This window comes from Lates calcarifer, linkage group LG10 (assembly GCF_001640805.2).
Source record: "Lates calcarifer isolate ASB-BC8 linkage group LG10, TLL_Latcal_v3, whole genome shotgun sequence".
Lineage (NCBI taxonomy): Eukaryota > Metazoa > Chordata > Actinopteri > Centropomidae > Lates > Lates calcarifer.
This window is the reverse complement of record NC_066842.1, coordinates 3,123,101-3,146,653: the sequence shown is the minus strand read 5'-3', so window position 1 is coordinate 3,146,653 and position 23,553 is coordinate 3,123,101. Positions and strand designations below refer to the sequence as shown.

At 44.5% G+C, this 23,553-nt stretch overlaps 1 protein-coding gene across 1 annotated transcript in view; it reads left to right on the top strand.

Annotated features, from left to right (window-relative positions):
• Positions 1-7,576: 7,576 nt before the first annotated feature.
• Positions 7,577-23,553, top strand: part of met (MET proto-oncogene, receptor tyrosine kinase) — a 55,322-nt gene continuing 39,345 nt past the window's right edge. The window contains exons 1-2 of the mRNA XM_018692503.2: positions 7,577-7,863; positions 9,370-10,570. Of these exons, the coding sequence (XP_018548019.1) occupies positions 9,371-10,570 (1,200 nt within the window). The 5' untranslated portion in view covers positions 7,577-7,863; position 9,370. The remainder of the gene's footprint in view (positions 7,864-9,369; positions 10,571-23,553) is intronic.

The following is a 23,553-nucleotide window of genomic DNA, read 5'->3' as shown; positions in this document are numbered from 1 at the left end:
ACACTGAGAATGAGTCTGTTTGGTTAAACAATGGGTCATTGTTTTAATCACTCGAAGGTTGTGTTCAAGGACACAGCGGAAACAATGAGAAAGAGGCACAAGACGAGCGGTTTAAAGCTTCCTCCGAGGTTTGTGTCAACCTGTGCTGTGGTCAGTTCACATCCATGTGAGACTGAGCAGGTCGTCTTAAAACCAAAGGCAAAGGCTCTCCACAGGTTTTTGGAATCTGGCTACAGGGATTTGATCCCAGTTCTTCCTCAGTTAACTGGAACATTTTTTTATGGATCAGGTTTTGTGGACGAGGGTGTTGTTATGTCGAATCAGGAAAGTGTCGTCACAAACTTTGAAGCACACTAAAGTCTAGAATATCACTGTATAAAACATTTCCTTTCATTTGAGCTGAGTGGCCTTGATTAGGTAAGTTAAGGAAGTGCTCACATTTCCAGAATCATCAGAGTCCGAGTGCAGCACATGGAAGAGATTATTTACACTTAATAATAAAGCCACGAGTCAGGAACTATGACTTGATCATGCAGGAGACAGAGAACATCTGATACAGGTGGACAAAGGTCCTCGACCACTATGGAAATACATTCAAAATTATTGTAAATGACAAATGTAAAGACAACAAATGGGAGCCTTGAGCTTATGTATACTAAATAATGTAAATAAAGTTCAACAAGGTGAATTTAAATCACAAATAAGATGCTGGAGAAAAGAGGAAGAAAGCAGGAGAAAGGAAATCTGGTTGAAAATAGAAGAGAAGAGCAGCTTGTGGAATCCACTGAACACCCAGAAGAACTAAAACTTAAAGAGGGTTTTACACAGACTGAGAGTCGGTCGACAGTCTGACCACTCAGACACTCAAGCATCATTATCCTTCAGCCAGATCCGACCACAACAGAGACGCACTGAGCAGGACGCAGCAAAAACTCCATTCTCTCTGCAGAGGGGAAATTTCCAGTGACTGAAGCAGACATAACAGGAGGATGAGAGAACACAGAGACGCCTCTGTTACCTCCACACAGACCACACCACTGGACTGTGGCACTTGTGACCTGATACAACCAGGGTGAGGAGCAACCAGCAGCTGCTGCTGCTCAGTGCTGCTCCGTGTGGAGCTGGTGAGTTTGTCTGATCTGTCAGATATCACCCAGGACTCCGGGTCTTTTCTTTAAACCAAACTATCTGAGAAAAACTGTCTTCTCCTGAAGATAAAGTCCAGGGTTTGATATTTGTAAGCAGGGATTTTGCAAGATCTCTGCACGTCTGAGACTGAGGCTGGTGGAAACCTGTCCTGTCCAGTGAAGCTCTTACAATACGACAGCTCCCTCTAGTGGAATAAAGTCAGAAATACTCATGTGGACGGTAAACACCTCATTCCAAAACCAGGTGCATGAATACGTTTCTACCCCTCTCCTCTGCGCTCAGGTGTTCCAGAGATTTGTTCCCTTTCAGCCGGAGGTCCAACACTGATGCTGGGTGATAAGACCTGGTTCTCAGCTGGATGGTGTTGAGGTCAGGACTCTGTGCAGGTCGGTCAAGTTCTTCTAAACCAAAACAGGAAAAGCTTTTCTTTATCGACCTGGGGTGAAACAGGAAAGGGTTTTTCCCTGACTGTTGCCAGAATGTTGGAAACACACTATTGTCTGAAACTAATTTCCTTTAACTGAGACTCCAGCTCATAGCATCAGACCAGTGGTGGTGTGTCACCTATCATTTCATTCTCAGTGGACAGGACAGGAAGTCTGAATTGTTTTCTGTCTACAGATTAAACCAGACTCCTGCAGAGGAGTTATTTCTGACACAAATAAATCAGCGCTGATATTACCATGAGTGCTGACTGATCTATCTGCCCACGTCAGATGAATCACTACAAGCCGGGCACCTCCAAAGTGAGAACTGCTAAATTGCTCCTTGTTAGCTGCACAAGCACCCTGTGGTTAAAAAGTGAGATAGCAACAGATGTAACATGACGTCCGGTCTCTCCTCTCCTCCTCGGGTCAGGATGACTCAGCCGTCGTCAGCAGTGTTCATCGGTGGAAAGACAGAGACCAGGTGACATAAACAGCACCTGGAGGGCAGCGGCATCAGCAGCTGTTGTCTCTCGCAGGCAGATGGATCACACACAGAGTCCTCTGTGATTCTGGGTGATTTGTTGCTGTCAAAATACATCGAGTAGAGACATTCACCTTCCCTGGAAACAGCGCTTGAGAGGATACTTTCACGTTCACGTCACCTCGGCTCTGTCGGCTTTGTTTAGGTGAAATCTTTTAAGCCCTGACCCCTGAGCAGAAAACGTCTGCTACCTTTTAAAGGTTTAAAGGTGTTTACTTGTGTGGTGTTGTGGTGTTTGCCATTCATACTACTTTCCTGGGCAGGTTAGTTAATGGAGAGATGTTTTTAATCTAATTTAGATTCATTGGTAATTTTCCACATAAGGAAAAGATGTTTTATATCTGTGCAGCAGTTCCCTTCTTTCTATTTTTCTGCAACCATATGTCTTCTTTTATTCTTTTATTCAAGATAAATACAGTAAGTCATCACGTGTGAAGGAAACTGAAAGTCTTTTTTGCTTGACATCTTTATGACGGCCTGCAGCTGATGACTCCCGACCATGAGTGGGCGCTGACTGACTGCACATTAGTCTGCTGTCCAGAGGAGCGACCTGCTAACAGACATCTGTTGTTAACACTCAGTTCTGAGTGAAATCTCACACACTGCCCTCTGTGTTCTCCTCGGTGAAGCTGCTGCTGTCCTGGTTTACCCTCGACCCCACACGCAACGAGTTCTCCTGGCTGTTTCCCTGCAGAGCAGTGTGTGTGAAATCTGCTGTATCTTTACATCAGGTTTCCTCTACCTTGTTTAAGCTAAATTCATTTCTCTGGAGCTCCTTGAGGGGAAATTACACAACACACAAGCTGAGAAAAATGATCCCTCACTTGATAAATCTCAGGATGCTGATGGATGTTAATCAGTAAATATCTGCGTGAGCTTGTCTGTGGCACCTCTGATGATTTCTGCGACCTCCTGTTGAACAGAGTTTCCTTGTTCCACATTTGTAATGCTTCGCTGTGTTGAACGCCGTCATTGTCCTGTATAGGATTTCTTTTCCCTCCCGTCTCTTAAATGTGCTTTAGCCATTGATAAATTTACAGAAGCTCCTTTGTAACCAGGCTCGTAGTGAAAACAAGACTTCACACACACACACACACACACACACACAAAGGAAAGAATCCAACATCCAACATTTTCAGAGGAACAATCTGAATCATTTTTGGCCTCTCGCTCTCTCAGCTGTTGCAGCAGTGCATACTGCAAATGATGAAGTGTGCTATGACACCAAGTTAGAGGAAGGCTGGCGCACATCCATCCCCCCCGGCTCAGTGTTCACCACACCAGCCCTTTACAGATGTTCACCCCCCTCCCTCCCCGGCACACCTGGTTCTCCGTCACTCAGTACACTCTTTGAAATGATACGTCACTTTTACCACATCTGTGTTTAGAGCGTAAGAAAACACACACAACACAATAAATCTTAAAGGGCGAATCGGTGACATCTTCATTTGTTGAGATGTTTCTGCTCGGCTTTTTCCTTCATCTGAGCGTTTCAAAACAACCTGGAGACATAATGCGTGATTTTATGCGCTCGATAACACGGGTGATAAGTGAAAATGTTTTTAGCATCTGTGTTTGGTCTCGATACCTGACAACAAAATGTGTTTGTTTAAAGTTGACTTGTGTATCTCCTTTAAAAACAAAGACTCAAGAACAAAGACAAGCAGGAAGTGAGGGGAATTAAAGGCGCCCAGCGAATCAACAGGAGGACTTCCTCTATCCTCTCCAAGTTCTGCACAGTTATAGATCAGCTTTTATAAAATGAAAGTGTGATGGATCTCAGACTGAAGGTAACAGGAACACTACACTACGCTAACAGACAAACGTACAGATGTTGTGCTGTGATTTCACTGGTGCTTGACTGTGGTTTATTTTAGTCAAAGCATCCACAGATAAACAACCAGCACTGGAGAGTTTAAGAGCTCTTGAAGGCTTCACATAAACTGTTTAACAAGATGAGAGTGACACAACAGAGGGAAATGGAAACGGAGCGAGCTTGCAAACTGAACGCAGACTTTTTGATTTAGTATTAATTACATTACAGAGCCAGCAGGTCAAAAGGGAAAAGGGTGGGTGGGGGGGTTTACAGTTACTAGAGTCAAAGAACAAAGACATTTGGTCTATAAATCTGTAGCTGAGTCATTTCGACTACTTCAGCAGGGAATGAGCAAAAACCACCGTCTTATTGCAGTGAATCAAAATGATCTGCTTTGCACAAAATGAGAAATATGTTGAAAATCTCAACCTGTTTCTCCTGAATGAGGTTTATAACACACACTGATGGCCTTCACTGGGACTTCATATGAGCTGCTGTGGTGACTCAGTCCAGATCAGCAGATACAGACGCAGCAGAGTCTTATTGACAGTTTTCTAGTCTGCCTGTAACCATTTCCTGTGACATATGAGATGGTAATCTTGTGGTTTCCTCTTTCATTAGGAGTGTCTTTATCTAACACACAGGTAATGGAAGATGGGCGCACTGATCTCTGCCTCAGCCTTGTGGCGCGGCTGCAACCAGGAGGTGATGAGGGTTCAGTCTAGGTAGGAAACAATATGTCTGCCAGTGAGCAAGACATGCATTTCTAAAAGAATCTCACCATGAATTAATTAAGTTTTCTGAAGCAAAGGAAGCTGTCCTGAACAATCAGAAGAGCCCAGATATTTTATTCTGTCATGAAAAATACACTTTAAACTTGTTTAAAATGAGTGTTTGTTTTTTGTTTTTTCAGCTCTCTGAGAATTAAATACATGTGTTGTAGGAGCTACAGATATTTACAGCTGATGAAGTTGCTCCAGAGTCATTTGAGATCTGTTCTTATGAAGGGAGTTAATTCATCTGAGACGGGTGAGGTTTGGATGAACTTTTCCTCGCCTGGAAAAATCTAACTGCAGTGTTTTTCCAATCGTACACACACTGGAGAGCCCAGACTGTTTATACTTAATATTAGTGAGCAGTGTTTGTCAGCAGACACTGACCTGCTCCCTCGTTAAGAGTTAACACAGTATAAACCAGAGCACCGGCTGAAAACTCCTCCCTCGACCTCCTGTTTTCATGTCACCCTTTATGAGCCACTCTGTCATTATCTGTCATGAACTGTAATGATCCTGCTGAAGAAGCCTGTCCATGAAGATACACAGCTCGCTGTGAGGGAGGCGGCACACACTTAATCACCACTCTGTCCGTGAGCTGAAGGAACCGTAAGAGGTGGAGAGTCCATCTGCAGAATGAAAGCATCTGATGGCTCAGGAGCATCAATCAGAGTTTACTGTCCTGGTCAGCAGTTAACCAGGGTTTGTATTGACCCTGGAGGTGATAAATAACCTCCTCTGGACCAGGTTTAGGTGCACGGCAGTGGTCGACAGAAACTGTAAAATCAAGACTGAGTGCAGCCCTGCTCCTCCCTGATAATCTCTTACCTTTGTCTGTGAGGTTACTCTCTCTGCTCTCTGCTCAGTAGCTTGGGAATTCACCTGACCTGAGGCTCCCTTCATGCCTGTTCACCAGCAGATGGCGCCATAATGAGCTTTTAAAGAGCCACTTCAACCAAATTCTACAGAAAGCACTCAGAAATCGTGCTTTTATTTCAGCTACTGTGCAGCCAGGAACAGAAAACAGAACGTGTGTTGTTGTTGTTGTTGTTGTTGTTGTGTTGCAGGTGTTGTGGTTGCAGGATGCAGATCATTCCTCCAGCTTGTGTCACACACTGAGGTTTCCACATTCTGCGTGCCAGCAGTGTGATGTTTACCACCGCTCCGACCTTCTCCTTCTCCTTCTTTCTTCTTCTTCTGCTGCTGCTCTCTGCCAAGACAAGGACCCGAGCCAAAGCAGAGTTCACCACCACAGGAGCCACACACAGACACACCCCGGGTATACAGTGAGACACATACAGACACACACACCCTGCGTCAGACACACCCCTTGGCAACTGTGACAGAAATGCCCTGAGGTACGGCAAAACACAGCTCTCCTGACAAACAGTGACTACACTGAGTGTGTTGTGAAACTTGTGGCTCATCGGTGTCAGAGTTTGACACAATGAGCTTCTATAACTTAACAAGAAGCTGCTGATGATCTCAAACAGTTCATGAACAGATGACAGATTCTGACATGTGAACTTCAGATATTGATTGTACTCAGATTGTCATACATATGATGTGTTGATTAGTGAACTTTAGAGGAGCAAGGTAAGCAGATTTCAGTTTGCCAGACTAGCTCTTTATACAGCAAAATATTCCTTTAATAATCTTCTGTGAGTTCTGATTTAGCTCTGATTTGCTTTACAAAAATCAAACCCAGCATTTCTCTCTGTCCTGAGTGTTTCCTCTGTATTTATTTCTACTTGTTTTTTGTTGCACACAGTGACAGGTTAAGGGCTCTCCGGTGTGAAGTCAGAGGTAACAGTGTTTTCCTTTGGGAAATCAGGGAGCTAAGAGAGGCAGATTCATCTGAGGCGTTTGTCCAGAAAACGTCTCTGTGTGAAGTGACGGTCAGTTTTAATCTGAGAGTGAATGTGGCAGACGGTTAAAAGCCAGTGAGGTTCAGGTACAGAGAGATAGATGTCACACATCTCATCAGGTCATTCGTCTACACACTTGAACACACTCAATAAACCCTCATGTGTATGTGTGTGTGTGTGTGTGTGTGTGTGTGTCTTCTCAACAGCTCTGCACCTTTTAATTCTACATCCACACTCTGTTATCAGGGTTTCCAGTCTTCATTCCGACTGCCCTCCTTTCAGGAAGTGGGACAAAGGAAATTTTTGTGCTGCCCGCTGTGATTCATGACTGAGGCACACACACACACACACACACACACACACACACACACAGAGTTGGTTTACCCTTTATAACTTTAGATGATTATTTATGGCTGAGTGAGCCGTTTTAACATGACAACCAGTGGCCTGACTCACCGGGCTGCTGCAGCAGAGTCAGGTGGAAGCTGGAGAGAACTTTCTTCTACATGTCGTCTGTTTGACCTTGGATTTGTTTTTGTTTCACTTTGAAGCTCAGCCAGGGTTACATTAGTTGAATAAAGTGAGCTGTAAAGAGGGTGTGTATTTGTGTAAAACCATGGATCACTGGATAAATTCCTCCACACTAAGTTAGCCCAGTTTCTGTGTTAGTTAATAAAGAATTTAATCTTCATTTAGCTCAGATTAGAGGCTTTTAAAAAAGGTAATTTATGCAGGAAGTCATATCAGCTAAAGCATCAAATAAATACAAATAAACATATAAAAGCAGCTTTCAGCAGCTCGTCTCATAATTAATCTGGATTAGCTGTAATTAGTGGTTTAGAGCCAGTACAACTCCTGCTGTTTTCCTGTCTCACCTGAGCTCTGCGGACCTGAGGAGCAGCACCTGGACGCGTCACGGAGTTTGGGTTGAAGGGGGGCGGAGCTTTACGCGCCACGAGAGGGTCTGAGATGTGAGCGCGGCGGCGGCAGCAGCCGAAGCGTGTTTCTGCTGGATGCAGGCAGTGAGTCAGAGCTGTGCACGCTTCAAACCGAGTGCAACGAACTGGAGTTTAACCGCTGAGAAACAGACAGAGTTTGGTCATTGAGGAAAAAATATCAGTTTTTTTTTCTTTCGTGTGGGAGGTTTTTTTTTTCAGAATTAAGAAGCGAGAAATCCCCAGCGAGGAGTTCGGATGTTAAAAGTTGATGTGAAAGTTAAAAACTCCCGCTTTCGTAGAGTCCAGTGGAATATGATTTGAACTAAAGGAACTCTGTTGCTCGCTAACAGGTGAGTTTATCATCTCAGATTATTCTCACAGTTTCTCGACTTTCCTCTCTTTTCCCTCGAACTGTTATTTCCACGCGTAAAAATCGCGGAGATGTTCTCAGACTCTCGGACTCCTCACTCCCTCTCTCCTTCCTCCTCTGGTCACAATATCACAGCGTCTTTTCAAATGTTTTCACAGGCTCCAAACGCCGTTTTATCAGCTTCCCATTTGTGTTTTCTGAGACCGTGAGTCACTTTCCTCTCAAACTGAAAACATTTTCACTGTTTCCCACCTCCTTTTGTCTTTTGAAAAAACAGACGTGCTGTAAATATGTGTTTGGTGCAGGTGCGCAATAATGTGCCCCCTATTACTCATAATTCAAGCCCAAAACAAGTCGATACTCATCTCACCGCCCCCTTTATTAAAAGAAAACTGCACCTAATGCAGTGTTACACTCTCTTAAAGTGTGCTTTTTTATCTTGACTGACTGTTACTATCCTCTGGCAGTGCTGCCTCAAACTCTTATATCTTTTCCACTTATTAGCGATATTGTGTGATGGAAACTTTTAAGAGGAGTTTGTCTACACGCACCTGTTAGTTCTGTCTTAAATCTTCCTCCTGAAATGCTGTGATAGTTTGACAAATGCAGCTTTCTCCCTCAGACCCCTCGCAGTTAAACAAATGAGCTGTTAAACAGTGAGACTTCAGTCATAAATCAGTCAGAATATTCACCCAGGGAGTTTATGCATCACTCTGAGCATGAATATAAAAACCGGGTCCACTGTTCTGGATGTTATTGCCTCGTTCTGGTTTGTAATTTTTTATCAGGGGATTGTGTTAAAACCACATCCAAATAGGGAGCGTGCAAATACACATTTTGCAGATGCTTTGGTGTCCCCCCCCCTCTTTCTGCACTAAAAGCATCTCCCAGCAGATTACCATTTAGTTGCTGGGGTTATTTATCATTTTGTGGGACTGTCTCCCCTTCGCCTTCTCCCTCCCGCCTCTTTTGTTTTAATCGAGTTTATCTCTGCTCCCTTGGGCTTCTGCTGTCTAAACTTAGGCCCGTGGTTGCGTCGCCCTGCTCGCCGGGTGATTCACTGCTTTGCCTTGCGCTGTGGTCACTTGGGAACAGAGCTGAGCACCGCAGAAATGCTCACCCAAGTCTTGCTACTGGTTTTCCTAAGGTCAGAGGAATCAGAAGTAGAAGCGTTGATGATTAGGAGGCTGATATCAAAGCTTTGTGTCACCATAAAGCCTCCAGTCACTTCAGTGTGGCGGGGTTCACTGCTTGTGGTGAAATGAGTAAACCCTGGTTTCACACCCTGACACAGTTCCATTTATGAGTCTAAAAAGGGATTTTGATGCCTCTCTTGTTTCTTTTCAGTTGTCCCTATTCAGCATAGATCGCGCCTTTTTTCCACGCAAAACAATTGAGGCCACCTATTCAGAGATATCTATGATGAATGTTTTGAGGTCTTTGTGTTCTACCAACTCATTTCTCATGTCTCTTATTTCTGGAACAGGATGAATCTTGGTTCGCTTCACGCCGTCATGCTGCTGTGGGCCCTGTGCCGCAGTACGCGGGGCCAGTGTGATAAATCATCGGAGACCAACAAACTCAACCTCTCTGTCACCTACGAGCTCCCAACGTTCACCGCAGAATTCCCCATCCAGAACATGGTGACGCTGGATGGGATCATCTACGTCGGGGCCGTGAACCGAATCTACGCCCTGGCTCCGAACCTCACGAAGCTCTCAGAGTACCACACGGGTCCGCTGCTTGCCAACGAGACATGCGGCCGGAAACTGACCAGCACAGGCGACAGCGGCAGGGTGGACAACCACAACATTGCCCTGGTGGTGGAGAACATTTACGACAAGGGGTTGTACAGCTGCGGCTCGGCAGACAATGGCGTTTGCAGACGTCACGTCCTGGACGATGACATCAGCCCGAAAACTGTAGACGAGCAGGTCTACTGCTTCGCTGACAGGGTGAAGCCAGGCAAGGGTCAACCCAGCGACTCGGACGTTGTGGTCAGCCCTTCAGGCTCTCAGGTGCTCAATGTGGAGAGCAACGTCATCAAGTTTTTTGTTGGAAACTCTGAGATCCCCGGGTTAGGAAACACATCAGGCAGCAGAACACACCCTCACACCATCTCTCTGCGGAAGATGAAGACGAGCCAAGATGGCTTCACTTTCTTCTCCAGCCACTCGTACATGGACCTGATCCCATCTCTCCGTGGAAACTACTACCTGCGCTACGTTCACTCTTTCCACAGTGGGCCTTTCACCTATTTCCTCACCGTGCAGCAGATGAGCAGGGACTCTCAGGCCTACCACACCCGCATCGTTCGCATGTGCTCCTCAGACCTGGTGATCCGCCGCTACGTGGAGATGCCCCTCGAATGCATCAGCACAGATAAGAGGCGGCGACGATCAACGGAAGATGTGAAGAAATTCAACATCCTGCAGGCAGCCCACGTCACCAAGGTGGGCAACGACGTCGAACTGCAGAAGCTGCTGAATGTGGAGGAGGGTGACGATGTACTGTTCGCTGCCTTCGCACGAGGAAAGCCGAATTCTCCGGAGCCGACTCCTAACTCGGCCGTCTGCATCATGTCACTGAAGCACATCAACAACATGTTCAAGATGTACATGCAGAGGTGCAACACCGTAGACCCGTATCACTTCACTGGATCAGACAAGAGGTCCTGCTACAATGTGGTAAGAGCCGGGCGGGGGCTGGGGAGACTGTGCAGGGTTAGCCATTGTAGAACTTCCACTTTGCATTTGTTTTTTGTTTTTTTGGAGGGAAATGCAAATGTTGCTCTTTGCTCAACTGTCAAAAAAGCTAGAAGATGGAAAGAAGACGTTTGTCCTGCAGTTGTCTTCTTTTCTGAGTTTCATGGAAACCTCTGCAATGACTGCTGCTGTATCTGAATGTACTTTATGACATTTTTATGCCTCCACAAAGAGATTTATTTCTTTTTTAGGAGGTTATAAGTCCACAGCCTGCACAAACTTAATGGTCTGATTTGGCGTCAAGGCAACATAACATCTTCGTGATGCAGGTTTTTAAAAGGTCTTTTAGACATGTGAAATTAGCCTCCATCAGTCATCTGTTGTATATGCCTGGCTTGGTTTCTGTCCGTCAGAGTTATGGGTCTTGACTGTTTATCTGCTGCAGACAGGTTGGTTTGTTGTTGGCTAGAGAGAGACAGTAACTGGGTGGTCTCTCCTTCAGGCAGCCAGTGTGTCCTTGAGCAAGACACTGAAGGATGACCTGCTCCCTGACCTCTGACCCCTCTAGTTAGTATTGTACATGCATGTCTGCCTCTTAGGAACAGGTGAGGTTCCTATAATGATTGGATCGCTCCAGAAATCCTTAAATGTCCGCTCTCGATTCCCTTCTGTGATGATTGATTGATTACTGGCTACATATTCTAGTGGCACATGCTTTGGCTTCATACTCCCCAAATGGAAGTTTAAATGAAACAGTGACTATGAGGTTAAAGTCCAGACTCTCAGCTTTCATTTGAGGTTTGTTTTTGTCCATTTTTGGTGAATAGTGTAGAACTCATAGCCTTTTTTATACTTAGTGAATTTTTTGGACAAAATGTCAGGCAACCAGAAGGCAAGCAAGAACCTGACTCCAAGGAAACAAGATTAAATATGATTATTTTTTACTGATGTGGATGTAAACACCTTCTCATTATAGCAGAAAGTCAGCACTTAAACCTTGTAGTGATTGCTCCCTTCCCCATGCAGCTGTGAGCCAGTTGTTACCTTTCCAGCACTCACTCCCCTCCCAATCCATCAGCATTGACCCGATCGATGGGCGGAATCACCTGATCAATAGTGACATGAAGTTAACTGCCGGCCACCCTGCCAAAGGGCCTGTCAATATGTGTACTAGTGCTTCTCTCTCTGTGACTTCATCTTTACTTAACCCCAACATCAGTCACTACTGTATATCCCCAGTCAGGCAGTGGATTACAGAAGTCTGCTGGATGTATTATGCACAGAATCGCTTGTCAAAGGGCAAGCACATACAGGAGTAACTCAAGAGTCGTGTACAAACACCCAGCACACTCCTGAAAAAGATTTCTGTCAAAACATTGTGTGTGTGTGTTACTATGCAGCCAGTTTTTCTGAATTATGAACTAGTTTAAACATCGCTGCGAGTGGCTCCACAGTAGGAACATTATTGTTGTCATTATCATGGCTGCAAACCACAATCATGCACCATAACACTGTGGGTGGAAAACGTCTCAGATTGGTTGTGCTGGTGGTTTTGCATGATTTATACTATCTGTGTACGGTTTACAAACTAGGCTGCTGTATTTTAGAAATTTAGAAAATAATCCATGACCTTTGAGTTTGCGTTAAAAGTGTTCCTGCTGTGTTTTTCTGTAAACTAAAACAGGTATTTTTACATTCAGTTTGTATCCTTTAGACCAAACAAACACGATTTGGAATATTTTGAAACCTATATCGTGTGAATCCATATTTATATGGGCTCGTTTTCTTCCTCTCTGCCTCTTCCTGGTGCATAGCTTCATCTCCTGGCCAGTTACCTCCACTAAGTGTCTGTAAGTGTTATAGCATCAGTCCTCTGCACTTGTGCATCTTTGAGTACATGCTACTAGAGCACCAGATACAAAATAAACAGGAATCTGCCCAACAAAGCATTTTTCCATAGCGCTGCAGGTCAGAAACTCCACAGAGGACCTTTAACTCCTGTCAAACAGACGATAAAAACCTTAAACTGTGTGGCATGCATTCCTCATTGGTTTGGAAAAGTGTAAAGTATACATGTTTGTAGTTAAAGAGCTGTAAGTCCAGTGTGTAGTGATTTTAAAGGCGCAGTCTGCTGTGGAGAGATCATACAGACAGACATGAAGAGTGACGTGTGGCTAAGCTCTGAAAACACACTCAAACCAGCTTTTACAAATACATGTAAATACGTGGTGGGCGGGGGTGTGTGGGTACATCAGCCCTGACAGAGATCAACACTGGAGATCCACAGGGGAAAGTGAGGAATGCTGGGAGCTGGAGGGGTTCGGGGGGCAGCGCATATCTGACTCTCAGCGAGCCGTGATGAATGGCTCGGGGATAACAGGGCATCAGCAGCTGGGCGGAAGATGATCCCCCCCCCGCCGCTGCCCCGACCCACTGGTGGCAGCCAGCCACGCTGGCGAGGCCTCCTCCCCTCTACCCTCAACCCCCACCTGTTACCAGCACCTGTGGGAAAGCGGAGGTCACATCAGTAACACCAAAGACGCTTTTCAGTGGGTTGATGTTGGGCGATAATTTGATATGAGCCTTTATCGACTTTCTGAGGCGTCAGATCTTGAGTCGATCCCTACGCAGAAATGTGCAAAAAGTGTGAGGCAGAAAAAAGAGAAAACAGTTGAGCGTTTGAAAACCACAGACCAAACCACAGACCGTCTGGCTTCCAGCGTCTTAGATGAACAGATGTGAAGTGTTTTCTCTGATATAATGCTCAACAGTGAACAAATTTTGTGGTATTTCAGAATGTGTAGAAGTCAGAAGCCGTCCTCTTCTGTAAACTGAGCTGCTGTGCTCAGGATCAAAGCAAAAACTCAAACAACTAGCACCTCATGCTTCTCCAGGGAGAGAGCGAGAGTGGGATGAGTTGTGATGTGCACCGGGTAAAGCTTTCCTTTGCCTCCATCTTGTCAATAAACTTTTGTTTTGATCCGTCTGAAGGAGAGTCTACTATTCCGTTATTACATTCTTTCCTCTTGACTCACTTGATTACTGGTTCGATGTGAATATGACGTCAGTCTTGCTGGAGGTACAGGAGCATCTCTGCGCCGTATAATTATCACAGGAATCTTTTCTGTTTCTAACTGCATACTCCTGATGTATCTGCAAACTGTGATTTAAAAGTAGATTTTAAAAGTATGCTGACTTCACTTTTTAGCACGTCCACACTCAAAACTTGAACATTGATTTTTTTTTTTTCTCTGCAGAAGTCAGCAGAGACAAATTGCACAAAAATCTGCTGTTTCAAAATATTTCCCTTTCCATCCCTCCGTCGCCAAAACACGCAGACGCAGCAGGTCAAGTGCTGAATCACTGCAGCCAAAAGAGCTTTTATCTCAGTGCAACTGGGAAGCCATTTTCCAATTTCTCTTTTATTGCCGATTGTCTTACTTCTATCCTCTTGTCCTCAGTTTAAAAAAACAAAACAAGTTGTAACGACAACAGACCTGAAGATCTGCCCATCTGAAGCTCGAGCTGTAGGAGTTGAATCATCCAATCATGGCACTTCTTAATAGATTTATGACTTGTATTCAGTGGCATATGGCAGGTAGATTCTCTGCTATCATGAGGTTTGAGAGAGATAAGCTCGGCCATAAATTCATAAAAGTTGTAAATGTTTGGAGGAGGCATACTTACGCACACAGAGGTTATTTTTGTTCCACCAAACCGTGTATTTCTGGTGGATAGGGATCTGGACGAGGTTGAAAGCTCAGTATAAGAGCATGTTTGAAGCTTTTAAGAGGTGGTTGTTGGCTCAGACGTGCCTCTTAACTCCAGTTTAGGCAACAAGATATGATAAATGTGGTAATGATGAGTGGCTCTCTTTTCGGCTGTCTGCATGATGGCGCAAATCTGTTGTTCTTGTTGACTCCGCGGGGCCGTTTCTGTCTCCAGGCTGCTCTCAGTTACACGAGGAGATGAAGCTAAAGAAATAATTACTGTTCTTCATGATGAGACGTTGGGTATAACTACTGCTTACTGTGGTTTACTAGATTTCTTTGCCATTGTGCTACTTTTCTGGCTGCAGCTCAAAACATTTTTCTAATAATTATAATTTTGTGTGAGTCTGTATTTATAGAAGCAGAGGCATTTCAAGCCATGAGATCCTGTTGTATTGTCTCAAAAAGTCCTCAGCTGACTCAGTAGTTCATTTGAACTGATATCAAACAGCCAAACTGATAATCAGACCATTCATTTCTTTTCCAGAGCCACACGGAAATGATTAATCCACTTATCTTAGTGCGCTCAGCCAGGCTCATACTTTTATTCTCATTATTCGTAAGCAAATGCTCTAAAAACCTGAGCTGAGAAAAGACTGAATGTGAATAATATGGCGTCGCTCTCCGCCGCTCATAGAAACACACAGTTGTCAAAAACACTCTTTAAACTATTGATCCGATCCCAGAATGTTTTCCTGGGTAATGTAGTGTGCAAAATCCATGGCAGGGATTTGGCGCATCCCCAACACGCCTGGCATCTATTCCCATAAGTCTGTAGAGGGAGCAGGAACATTTCAGACTAAAAATAAAGAACAGCCACATTCGAGGTCAAAATTATCATCGGATTACCATTGATTCGAGAAAACCCACCAAATGCTGATTGCTTTTAAATTGAATCTTCGGCCTGATTGATTATAGTGTGTGTAATATAATTCCAGCCAGGAGACGCTTTTGACCGACAGTCATTTTAATTAGCCCGCCTGTTCTAATGAACAAGCTTTAAACGCTGGCTTGAATAAAACAAGCAGCAGCAGCAGAGGACCACTGAGTTAATGTTGCTCTGTTCAGGAATTCCTAATAATTTCTGATGATGAGATAGAATCGATCCAGTTATATGACTTCCAAGATAACACCACATTTTATTTGCATGTAAGAAATTTGTAGGTTTGTATTTTTGTAGGTTAATCAAAGCATTATGCTGCATCATGTGCATCATGCAAATACAGCTGTTAGACAGCATGTTAGTCTCTGGGTTGGAACAGCCACAGTGTAGCGGTGCAGCATGGATTTAATCATGTCCAGATTATATCTGTATCTGTCTGTCCATCCTCGGTCACAACAGTTAGGACATGAGACCTGATTTCTGTGAGACTTGTCTCTTAACATAGATGTCCTTTTAACTAGATGCCTGCGCGGCTCGCCTCTCGACTTGTAACTTGACTCAGCTCCTTAAGAAACTTGATAAGAAACTTGGACCAATCCCAAAAAAAAAGCCTGGAAGTAAATGAGTGAAAGTTGTTTACGCTGTGACTTTGAAACGGTTTCAGTTTCACAGAGGGAGGAAAAAGAAGAAGAGACAGAAACACTGAACAGGAACAAACTGTCTTGTCTTCAGTCTCAGTCCATCTGCTTCTGATCTGTGTTTTCTCTCTGAGCTTTAATATGAAACTGTCGTGAGATGTATTATTTACTTTCTGTGCATCAGTTGCCTCGCAGCGACTGAAGCGCTGTAAACTGCACGCGCCAAAGATTTAAAATCCACATCTCCTCTTGTGATAATAGACGCTCTGTAATAACAGCAATTACTGATAAATCAGTCATCAGTTTAAGCGCTCCCTGATATCTTGTGCATTTGCTGTAGTTTTCCACGCTGTGAGAGTCTCCGACGATTAGACCCCTGACAATAGATGGACTTAATAATCTCCGTCTCTTAGCAGCGCTGCTGATTCAGTGGGTTCTGCTGTGGATGTCATGGTTTTGAGCCCCACATGCCCGAGCCTGCTCATGCCATCACTTAGCTGGTATTTGTTCGCTTGAACTCTCCCTCTGCGTGAGCCAGATGTACGGAACAGAATCTGCTAGAATTTTCCACAGTTACCTCTTTTCCAAGATGCTGCGAAACACGTGTAACAGCTCGGAGACGACTAAAAGAGATGTTTTCACCGTGTAGCTTTTTGCATGATGTTTTGTTCCTGTGACGTCTTATCTCATCCTGGAAAGCTGCATCATAAATCTTTATATTAGCTGCGACTGGAAAATACAGTATGTAAACATTTGTAACTTTTGGCAGCCAGTGCACGCATTATCATTCAGTGGTAATGTACTGTTTTCTTAACAAGCTGTGGAGGATTTAGCTCTCAAAATATTTTCCATTTCACTCTCAGGACAGACAAACGAAGAGTTGCTGCACCTACCGAGCAGATAGAAGTAGTAGAAGTAATTAAAACACATAACACAACAAAAAAGTACAAGTATTTGCAGTAAAGTTGGTTGATCAGAGAGAAAACCCCAAGAGTTTTACAAAAGTTGTCACATGTTATCTTTCAAAAACATTTCAAATACTTAAAAAACCTGATTCTTGACTGTTTTTGAGCGGTGTAGTGAGAGTTCCTGGCTTTTCCTAATATCTCATGACATGTGGTAAAAGGAAATGATCCGTCAGATTTCATATCTGTGTCGTGCCACACAAGAAGCAAGCTAATCCCCGCTCAGGTAGGATGAACATCAACATAAAAGTTATTTAAATTAACATAGTGGCAGCACTGCCCTTCACAGGGGTTCTCTTACCACAGATGTCACAGATTGTGCAGCGCATGCCCGAGCCTGTTCGTGCCATTGCTAAGCTGAACCCGGCGATGCTCCCGGTGAGCGAGCGAGCGGGAGTGAACAAAAGAAAGAAAGTAGTGCGTTCTTGTCCCGTCCTGTCCGACCGATTTTACCCTTCATAAGCCTCGGGTTTTGATAAAACTGTGTGAGTGTGTGTGTTAAGAGAGTGAGATGAGATCTGCTGCGTTTCACTGACCTGCGTCTATCTCACACAGGTAAATACACAGGAGTAGTTTTATGGAGCTCAGACAATCCAAACACCGCAGCAAAGTGATGGATCTCCCCGGAGAGATTCAGTGCTGAGATTTTTCTCACAACAAATATGTTCAGGCTGCTGTTCACATATTATAACATGATGGAAAAGAGTCTATGTGCCCCGGTGCAGCACCCTCTGACTGCCCACATGGCGATGTGTTTTCGGTGTGTGTCCTCCACCCTCTCACCCTCAGGTGCGTCACCTGGCAGCCGTGTCCAGGCAGGTCCCTCTGCGTGAGGAGGGAGTTGGTCAGCGCCCACATCCAGCTCCATGCCAAAGAAAAAGCACAAAAACATCATGTTATTGTATCATAAATCCTTCCCTTTAATCAGCCTCACCCGACATGTGGCCACAGATTGATTTGTGCTGCAGTGGGTCGTTAGCATCAGCTACAGATTTCATAACTCTTTGACAGTGGAAGATAAAACTGTCACGCAAATATTATTTCAACATCACCCGTCCACCTCAGCAGTATCAGGTCAGTGTGAGCCTGCTCGTGTCTGCAGGTATGTCCTGGCTGTTTCCTGCATTATTTTACATTCACTGAATGTCAGTGTTTAGTTTTGAATCTGCAGAGTTAATCATCAGCCAGGAGTCTGGTTTCTTGTTTTGTTGGAAAGATGGACGTGTGTGTAAAATCCCTTTGCATGCAGGCTTTTGTATGCACATCTTATCTGTGTTCCCTAGATAAAGAGTAGAGTAGTAAATATGCAAACCGTCAGTGCCTGCAAGCTGTCTTCCAATAAACAGGGTGGGAAATTACCAACAGCCGACATCAGCCAAATACTGTTAAATTTAGGCCACGGCTGATAAGGTTTTTAGTGCGAGCTAATGCTGTGACAGACAGACAGCCATCATTAGTTGTTTTTTCTCTTCTCTCCTTTTCTTGTTTGCCACTTGTTCAGCTTCCTGGACGTGAAATTTTGCTGCTTCTATCTTTATTTTTATCGCTGGAAATTGAACATCTTTGGGTTTTGCAGCGTGAGTGGAACAAAACAAGTATTTTCACAACGACAGACAAACCTCCAGCGAGTGATTTCCCCTTTTTCATGATTTCCTGACAGTTTATAGACTAATAGGTTAATGATTTATCAAAACAAAGCAACTGTTGCAACTCTTCTGAAAACTTTCGGGTGATTTCTGAAATCCATCTCTTGCTGTTGTTGGCTGATGGATAAAATACTTTGTTTCCAGCCAATTACACAGAGTGCCTTGGTGATCATTGTGGCCGAGTCATGTCATCTTTCTGTTTTGACGCTGCCTTGCAAATGAGATACTTTCCTTAAATACCATCCTGCTGACAGACTCGTCTCTGATTGGATTTCTTAAATGCTTTCCTTACCAGCACAGAGGCACTTGCCAGCAGTGCCAGAAGCCATTTATGATACACATGTTTAGTGTCAAATATGGAGGAGCTTTGCTCCACTGAGCTTATGAGTCAAGGCCCTGAGGCTATTTCCTAATCAGCAGCGTGCCTCCTACTCTTCTATTTCACCACATGGTGATATCCTGCTCTCTACTGAAATGAGGCGTGTGGATGCTTATCTGTCAGCCCCCACGCTCTAAATGAAAGACCAAAAGCAATCTCCTTTTCTCCTGCTGTCGTCCTGAGGAGCGGCCTCACCTCGACCCCGGATCACTCTCATTTCCTTGGCTCAGGATCCGTCAAGCTTTGTCATAGGGTCTGAGTCTGGCCCCTTGAAACGCTCATAATCACAAAGTTCACCAGAGCAGCAAATGATCCCAGCAGGCCTGTGGCCACAGACGCCAGGAAGGAAGAAATGAATTCTTACCTCGGCTTCATATTTCTCAAGATTTAGCACCTCTAGCTTTGTTTATTTGCATATTCTGGTTGTTGATGTGTTTGATACAAGGACAGAAACATCAGACCAGATCATCCTCAGCTGATCCAAGGTGGCCCGACCATCAGGAGCAGTTCCTCTCTCCAGAAATACATTTCTCTCTCAGGGAATCAAACTACCAGCTCTGCAGTCGTACAGAAAACAGACCAGGGTCAGTTCAGACTAATAGAACAGAGGTGAATGGAAATGGAATGAAGACACATCTTTCCAGAAACAGAGTCCTTGTTATTCTCAGTAGATTTCCACCAGAAATAAATCAGTTTGGAACCAGAAGAGTTGGTTCCCACAGCAGTGAGTGTGTCACATCCTACAGGTTGGACAGAGAGGATGGCAGGAAACAGAAAAAGAGTTTGCAAACCTCTACTACTCTGTCGACTGAACAGGCTTCCTGATGACTCAGACAATGAAGTGTCCCACATTTTGAACCAAGTGGAAGTGGACACCATGTCATTCCAGTGGAAGGTCTCATCTCAGATGAGGACTAATCCCCCAGATTCCATTCAGCCAATAATCCCCACACAATGCAAGCAAAGGATTGTGCTTGAATGTGTACTCAAGTCATTGAGGTGAATACAGAGGAAACCCTCCTCCCCATCTCTCTGTCTGCTCACTTCGGCTTTTATCACCCTGCTGTGCTCCCAAACAATGCACCACAAACAGAGGAGGTATCTGCTCCATCCCTGGGACGCCACAGATATTACATGCAGGCTTTGATCTTATCCTCCTCATCAGTGATCCTCGCTTGAATCATAGAGCAGGAGGAAGGCAGGCTCACACCTGAGAGGGCTGAGGAGCTTTTCTCGGAACTGAGTCTTGTGTTTTACGGTTAAAAGCAGGTCTGGAGGTCTTAAATATATCTGAAAAACAGACCCTCAGCTCTGTTCAGTTTTCTGGGAATAAAGGATTTGTTTTTGTTAAGTTTGCACAAGCGACTAAACTGCTGTTTGTGTTGTTTTGGGGGGAAAATGTGATTACCAGTTTGTTTTCAAGTCAAGAGACCGTTTTTATTGCATCACACACCTTCCATCCTGCAAACATGGAACCGAGCCCTCAGCATTAAGTCAGAACGCTGAGATCCTCCAGTGCTGAGCATTAAAAAGTCTGGCTTCAGGCCCGGCGGCTCGGTAAGTGAGCGCCAGCAGATGCAGCGGAATTATTCAGAGCCCGATCCTTGAAGATCATTGATACATGTGCAAGAGGGAGGTTGAGCAACACTGCAACGCCAGATGCCAACTTCCAGGAGTTTTACAAGTGTGAAAATGTAACACAATGATGCATTGTTGCACTCATGGCGAGCTCTCTGAGGACACAGGCAACGCTTATTTGTTTGGAGTTTGCTTCGTCATGCGGAGCAGAGACTGAGGCTCACAAGTGGCTGCCACCTGCGAGCTGTCACGACATGCAGTGAAATATTTTATAGTGACTTCATAAAGATCTCCCTCTATAAAAAAACCACGTCTGTTCTCTGATGTTTTCATGATGTTTTAGCTGTTTGTGTTTCTCTGGGATTTCACCAGTATTTTTAGCTCCGTCAGTTTCTATGAAAAGCTGCTGGAATATTACATTTGCTTTTCTGTGTCACTTAGTGAGAAGGGACACAAATGAAAGGACGCGCAGCTGAGCAATAAAAAGTACATGCCCCGTGAAGAAAATCCTCTTCCACGCCGGCACATTTCAGATTCCTCTTGCGCTGTCGCCGGCGCTCTGCAGTCGTATTTGTTTTTCTTCATCTGGCTCTGATCTCAGCTCCACTGTGAGTACGAGCGCGGTGTTTCTGCCAGAGCAACGCCTGCCAGTGAGCTCATCTCATCCAGGACAGCGCTGAGATGAGGAGGCCCGCGTCGTCAGACCTTATGTTGACCCTCGGTTGATAAGCCGCCTCGCCGCCGAAGCACAGGCCAGTGCTGTTTACAACCTGAGGTTATCTGGCTGCTCCTCAACGGCTGCTGCTGGGCTGCAGCTCTCCAGCTGCTGTTTCCCTGCCTTACCTCATGTATGAGCGAAGCCCCCGCAGTTCAGTCTGTCTCCAGGATAGAAAATTACCTCTCAGGTTTGAAAAAAAAACCCATAAGGAGCAGAAAGAGCCACTTACAGCCGTGAATGTTCTACGCTTTAAATGGTAGTGAGAAGGCCTGTGGAGCTGTTTTTGGCAATTTCTGCTCACAGTGAAATCTTCACTGCGGAGATTCTGCCAAGAGTCTGCACCGGTGGATGGATTTGATTATTCCAGACTGCTAGGAAGCAGGAATTCTAGAGGAAAAAAAAAGAAAGAGAGATTTGGCCGAATAACTTTGAGAAATGTCAGCTTATATCTTTTTAGAAGTTGTGTGCATACAACCGCTTCAAACTGAGTCCGTCTCAGAGTAACAGGGCCAATTATTTTGACATACTCAGTGAAGCTGTTGTAGCTGTGCATGGCATAACAGCTGTACTTTAAACCCCCCCCCTCTGGCTGTAGTAATCACTGAAAGAGGGCAGCGCTAATGCTAATAAAGTCATGCATGTAGATGATTGGTGCTAACTCTCTGAAGCAACCTCAGCACTAAATCACTCCCCCTTTACGCTCATGTGTTTCTATAATTAAGAGCACATGTAGGAATGGCAGCCGCTACAGTAAATACGACCGATGGCTGCGCTCAGCTGTCAGTGTTGGTGATTGATCAGACCTCAGAAAGACATTAATGCCCTAAAATATTGTCCTGAGTGAGGAATACGCAGGCTGAAAAAGCAAAGCTCGATGTGGTGCTCGTTTGCACCCCGAAAATTACCCAGTGTCATTACTCATTTAGCTGCAGTGCAGTCAGAACGTATTAGGAGAGGCTGTTTGGGGTTGTTCACATCCAGATTCATTCTCATTACTCTTGGAGCCTTTTTTACCCTCAGGGACTATAAATAAAAAGCACTGCAGTGTCTACACCAATCATCTGATGTGAATATAAACTCAAATTACGATAAACTCACTTCCTCACGTACCTACAGTGGTTTGTAGCCATGTAGATAGTTTTCATATTATTTGTCTTGAAACATCCACCTCTGAGATTTCTGCCTCCACCCAAGTATAACGGAGACGAAGGGAGCTTCAACCTGAGGTGCTCACACTTCTGAAAAATGGACGTTTTCTGGAAAAACATCAACAGCAGCATGTGTTTGGAACGACTTTCTACCAGGAAATTTTCCTTTCTGAAATCAGCTCACAGCGAGGACCGTGATCATTCAGAGGAACAAGGACACGTCTACAAACTCCAAGTCCAGTTGTCCTGGATTCAACCTCTCTTGGATAACAAGGACACGTTTATGGTTTCAGAAGCCGTGAGCATCACAGCTGCCTCCATCTTGGACACGTTAAACCATCTGCATGGTCAGATACCACTATCATAAGAAAGTATGAGCTTCTCTGGGTGTGCTGACCTTTTAAAAGTGAGAGCCAGCACTTAAACTAAGTCGTCGTTTAAAGTTTGAATCTCATCTTCTCAGCAAAAAAAGATGAATAACAATTCTGTAACTTTATAGGCTGTTTGTGCAGTAATTACCTTGAACTTGGAGCGATCAAACTGTTGTGTGTGTGTGTGTTACAGCATCCAAATGTTTGACTTACAAAATTGCAGCCTTACCTTTATTTCAGTAATGATACCCCCTCACCTCCCAGGAGCGGCCCACAAAAAGTGTTGATACCAAAACAGTTACAGTCCTGGCTCACTTACACTCCAAGCAGCCACTAAACTACCATCCTCACAGCAGATGTCACAAATATCACCTCAGTGTTTAAACAGCAGGAGAGTTTTACTGTAGGTTTCATACTGAAAAGTGCAAGCCAAGCATGACAAGCCTGGGTTTATGTGGTGCAATGTATCTCATATGTCAGGAGCTTTTATGAAACACCTAGGGTAGAGCTGCGTGGATGTAACCTGATATCAAACACCGATGGAAAAATGATCTGTTATGTAAATAGCACAGAAATTGGCCTTGTGGAATAATTTGATGTAAAAACAAAATGATTCTCCTCAGTCTCTCACCTCCATCTGTGGATGTAAGAATGTGTTAAGGAGTTTGACCTGATCTGATTCCCTTTGATCTACAGGCGGTAACTTAAGCTGCTGTGTCAGTTTGACCCAAAAGGTGGATTCTTGGGGCAATTCTGGAAAGCTCGTCTGAAGAATGTGCTGGTGTTGTGTCTTTTGGCCCCTGATTGCCAAACTCAGCGGTCCATCATTCCCCCGCTTGTTTTGAATCACATAAATCCCCGATCTCTGA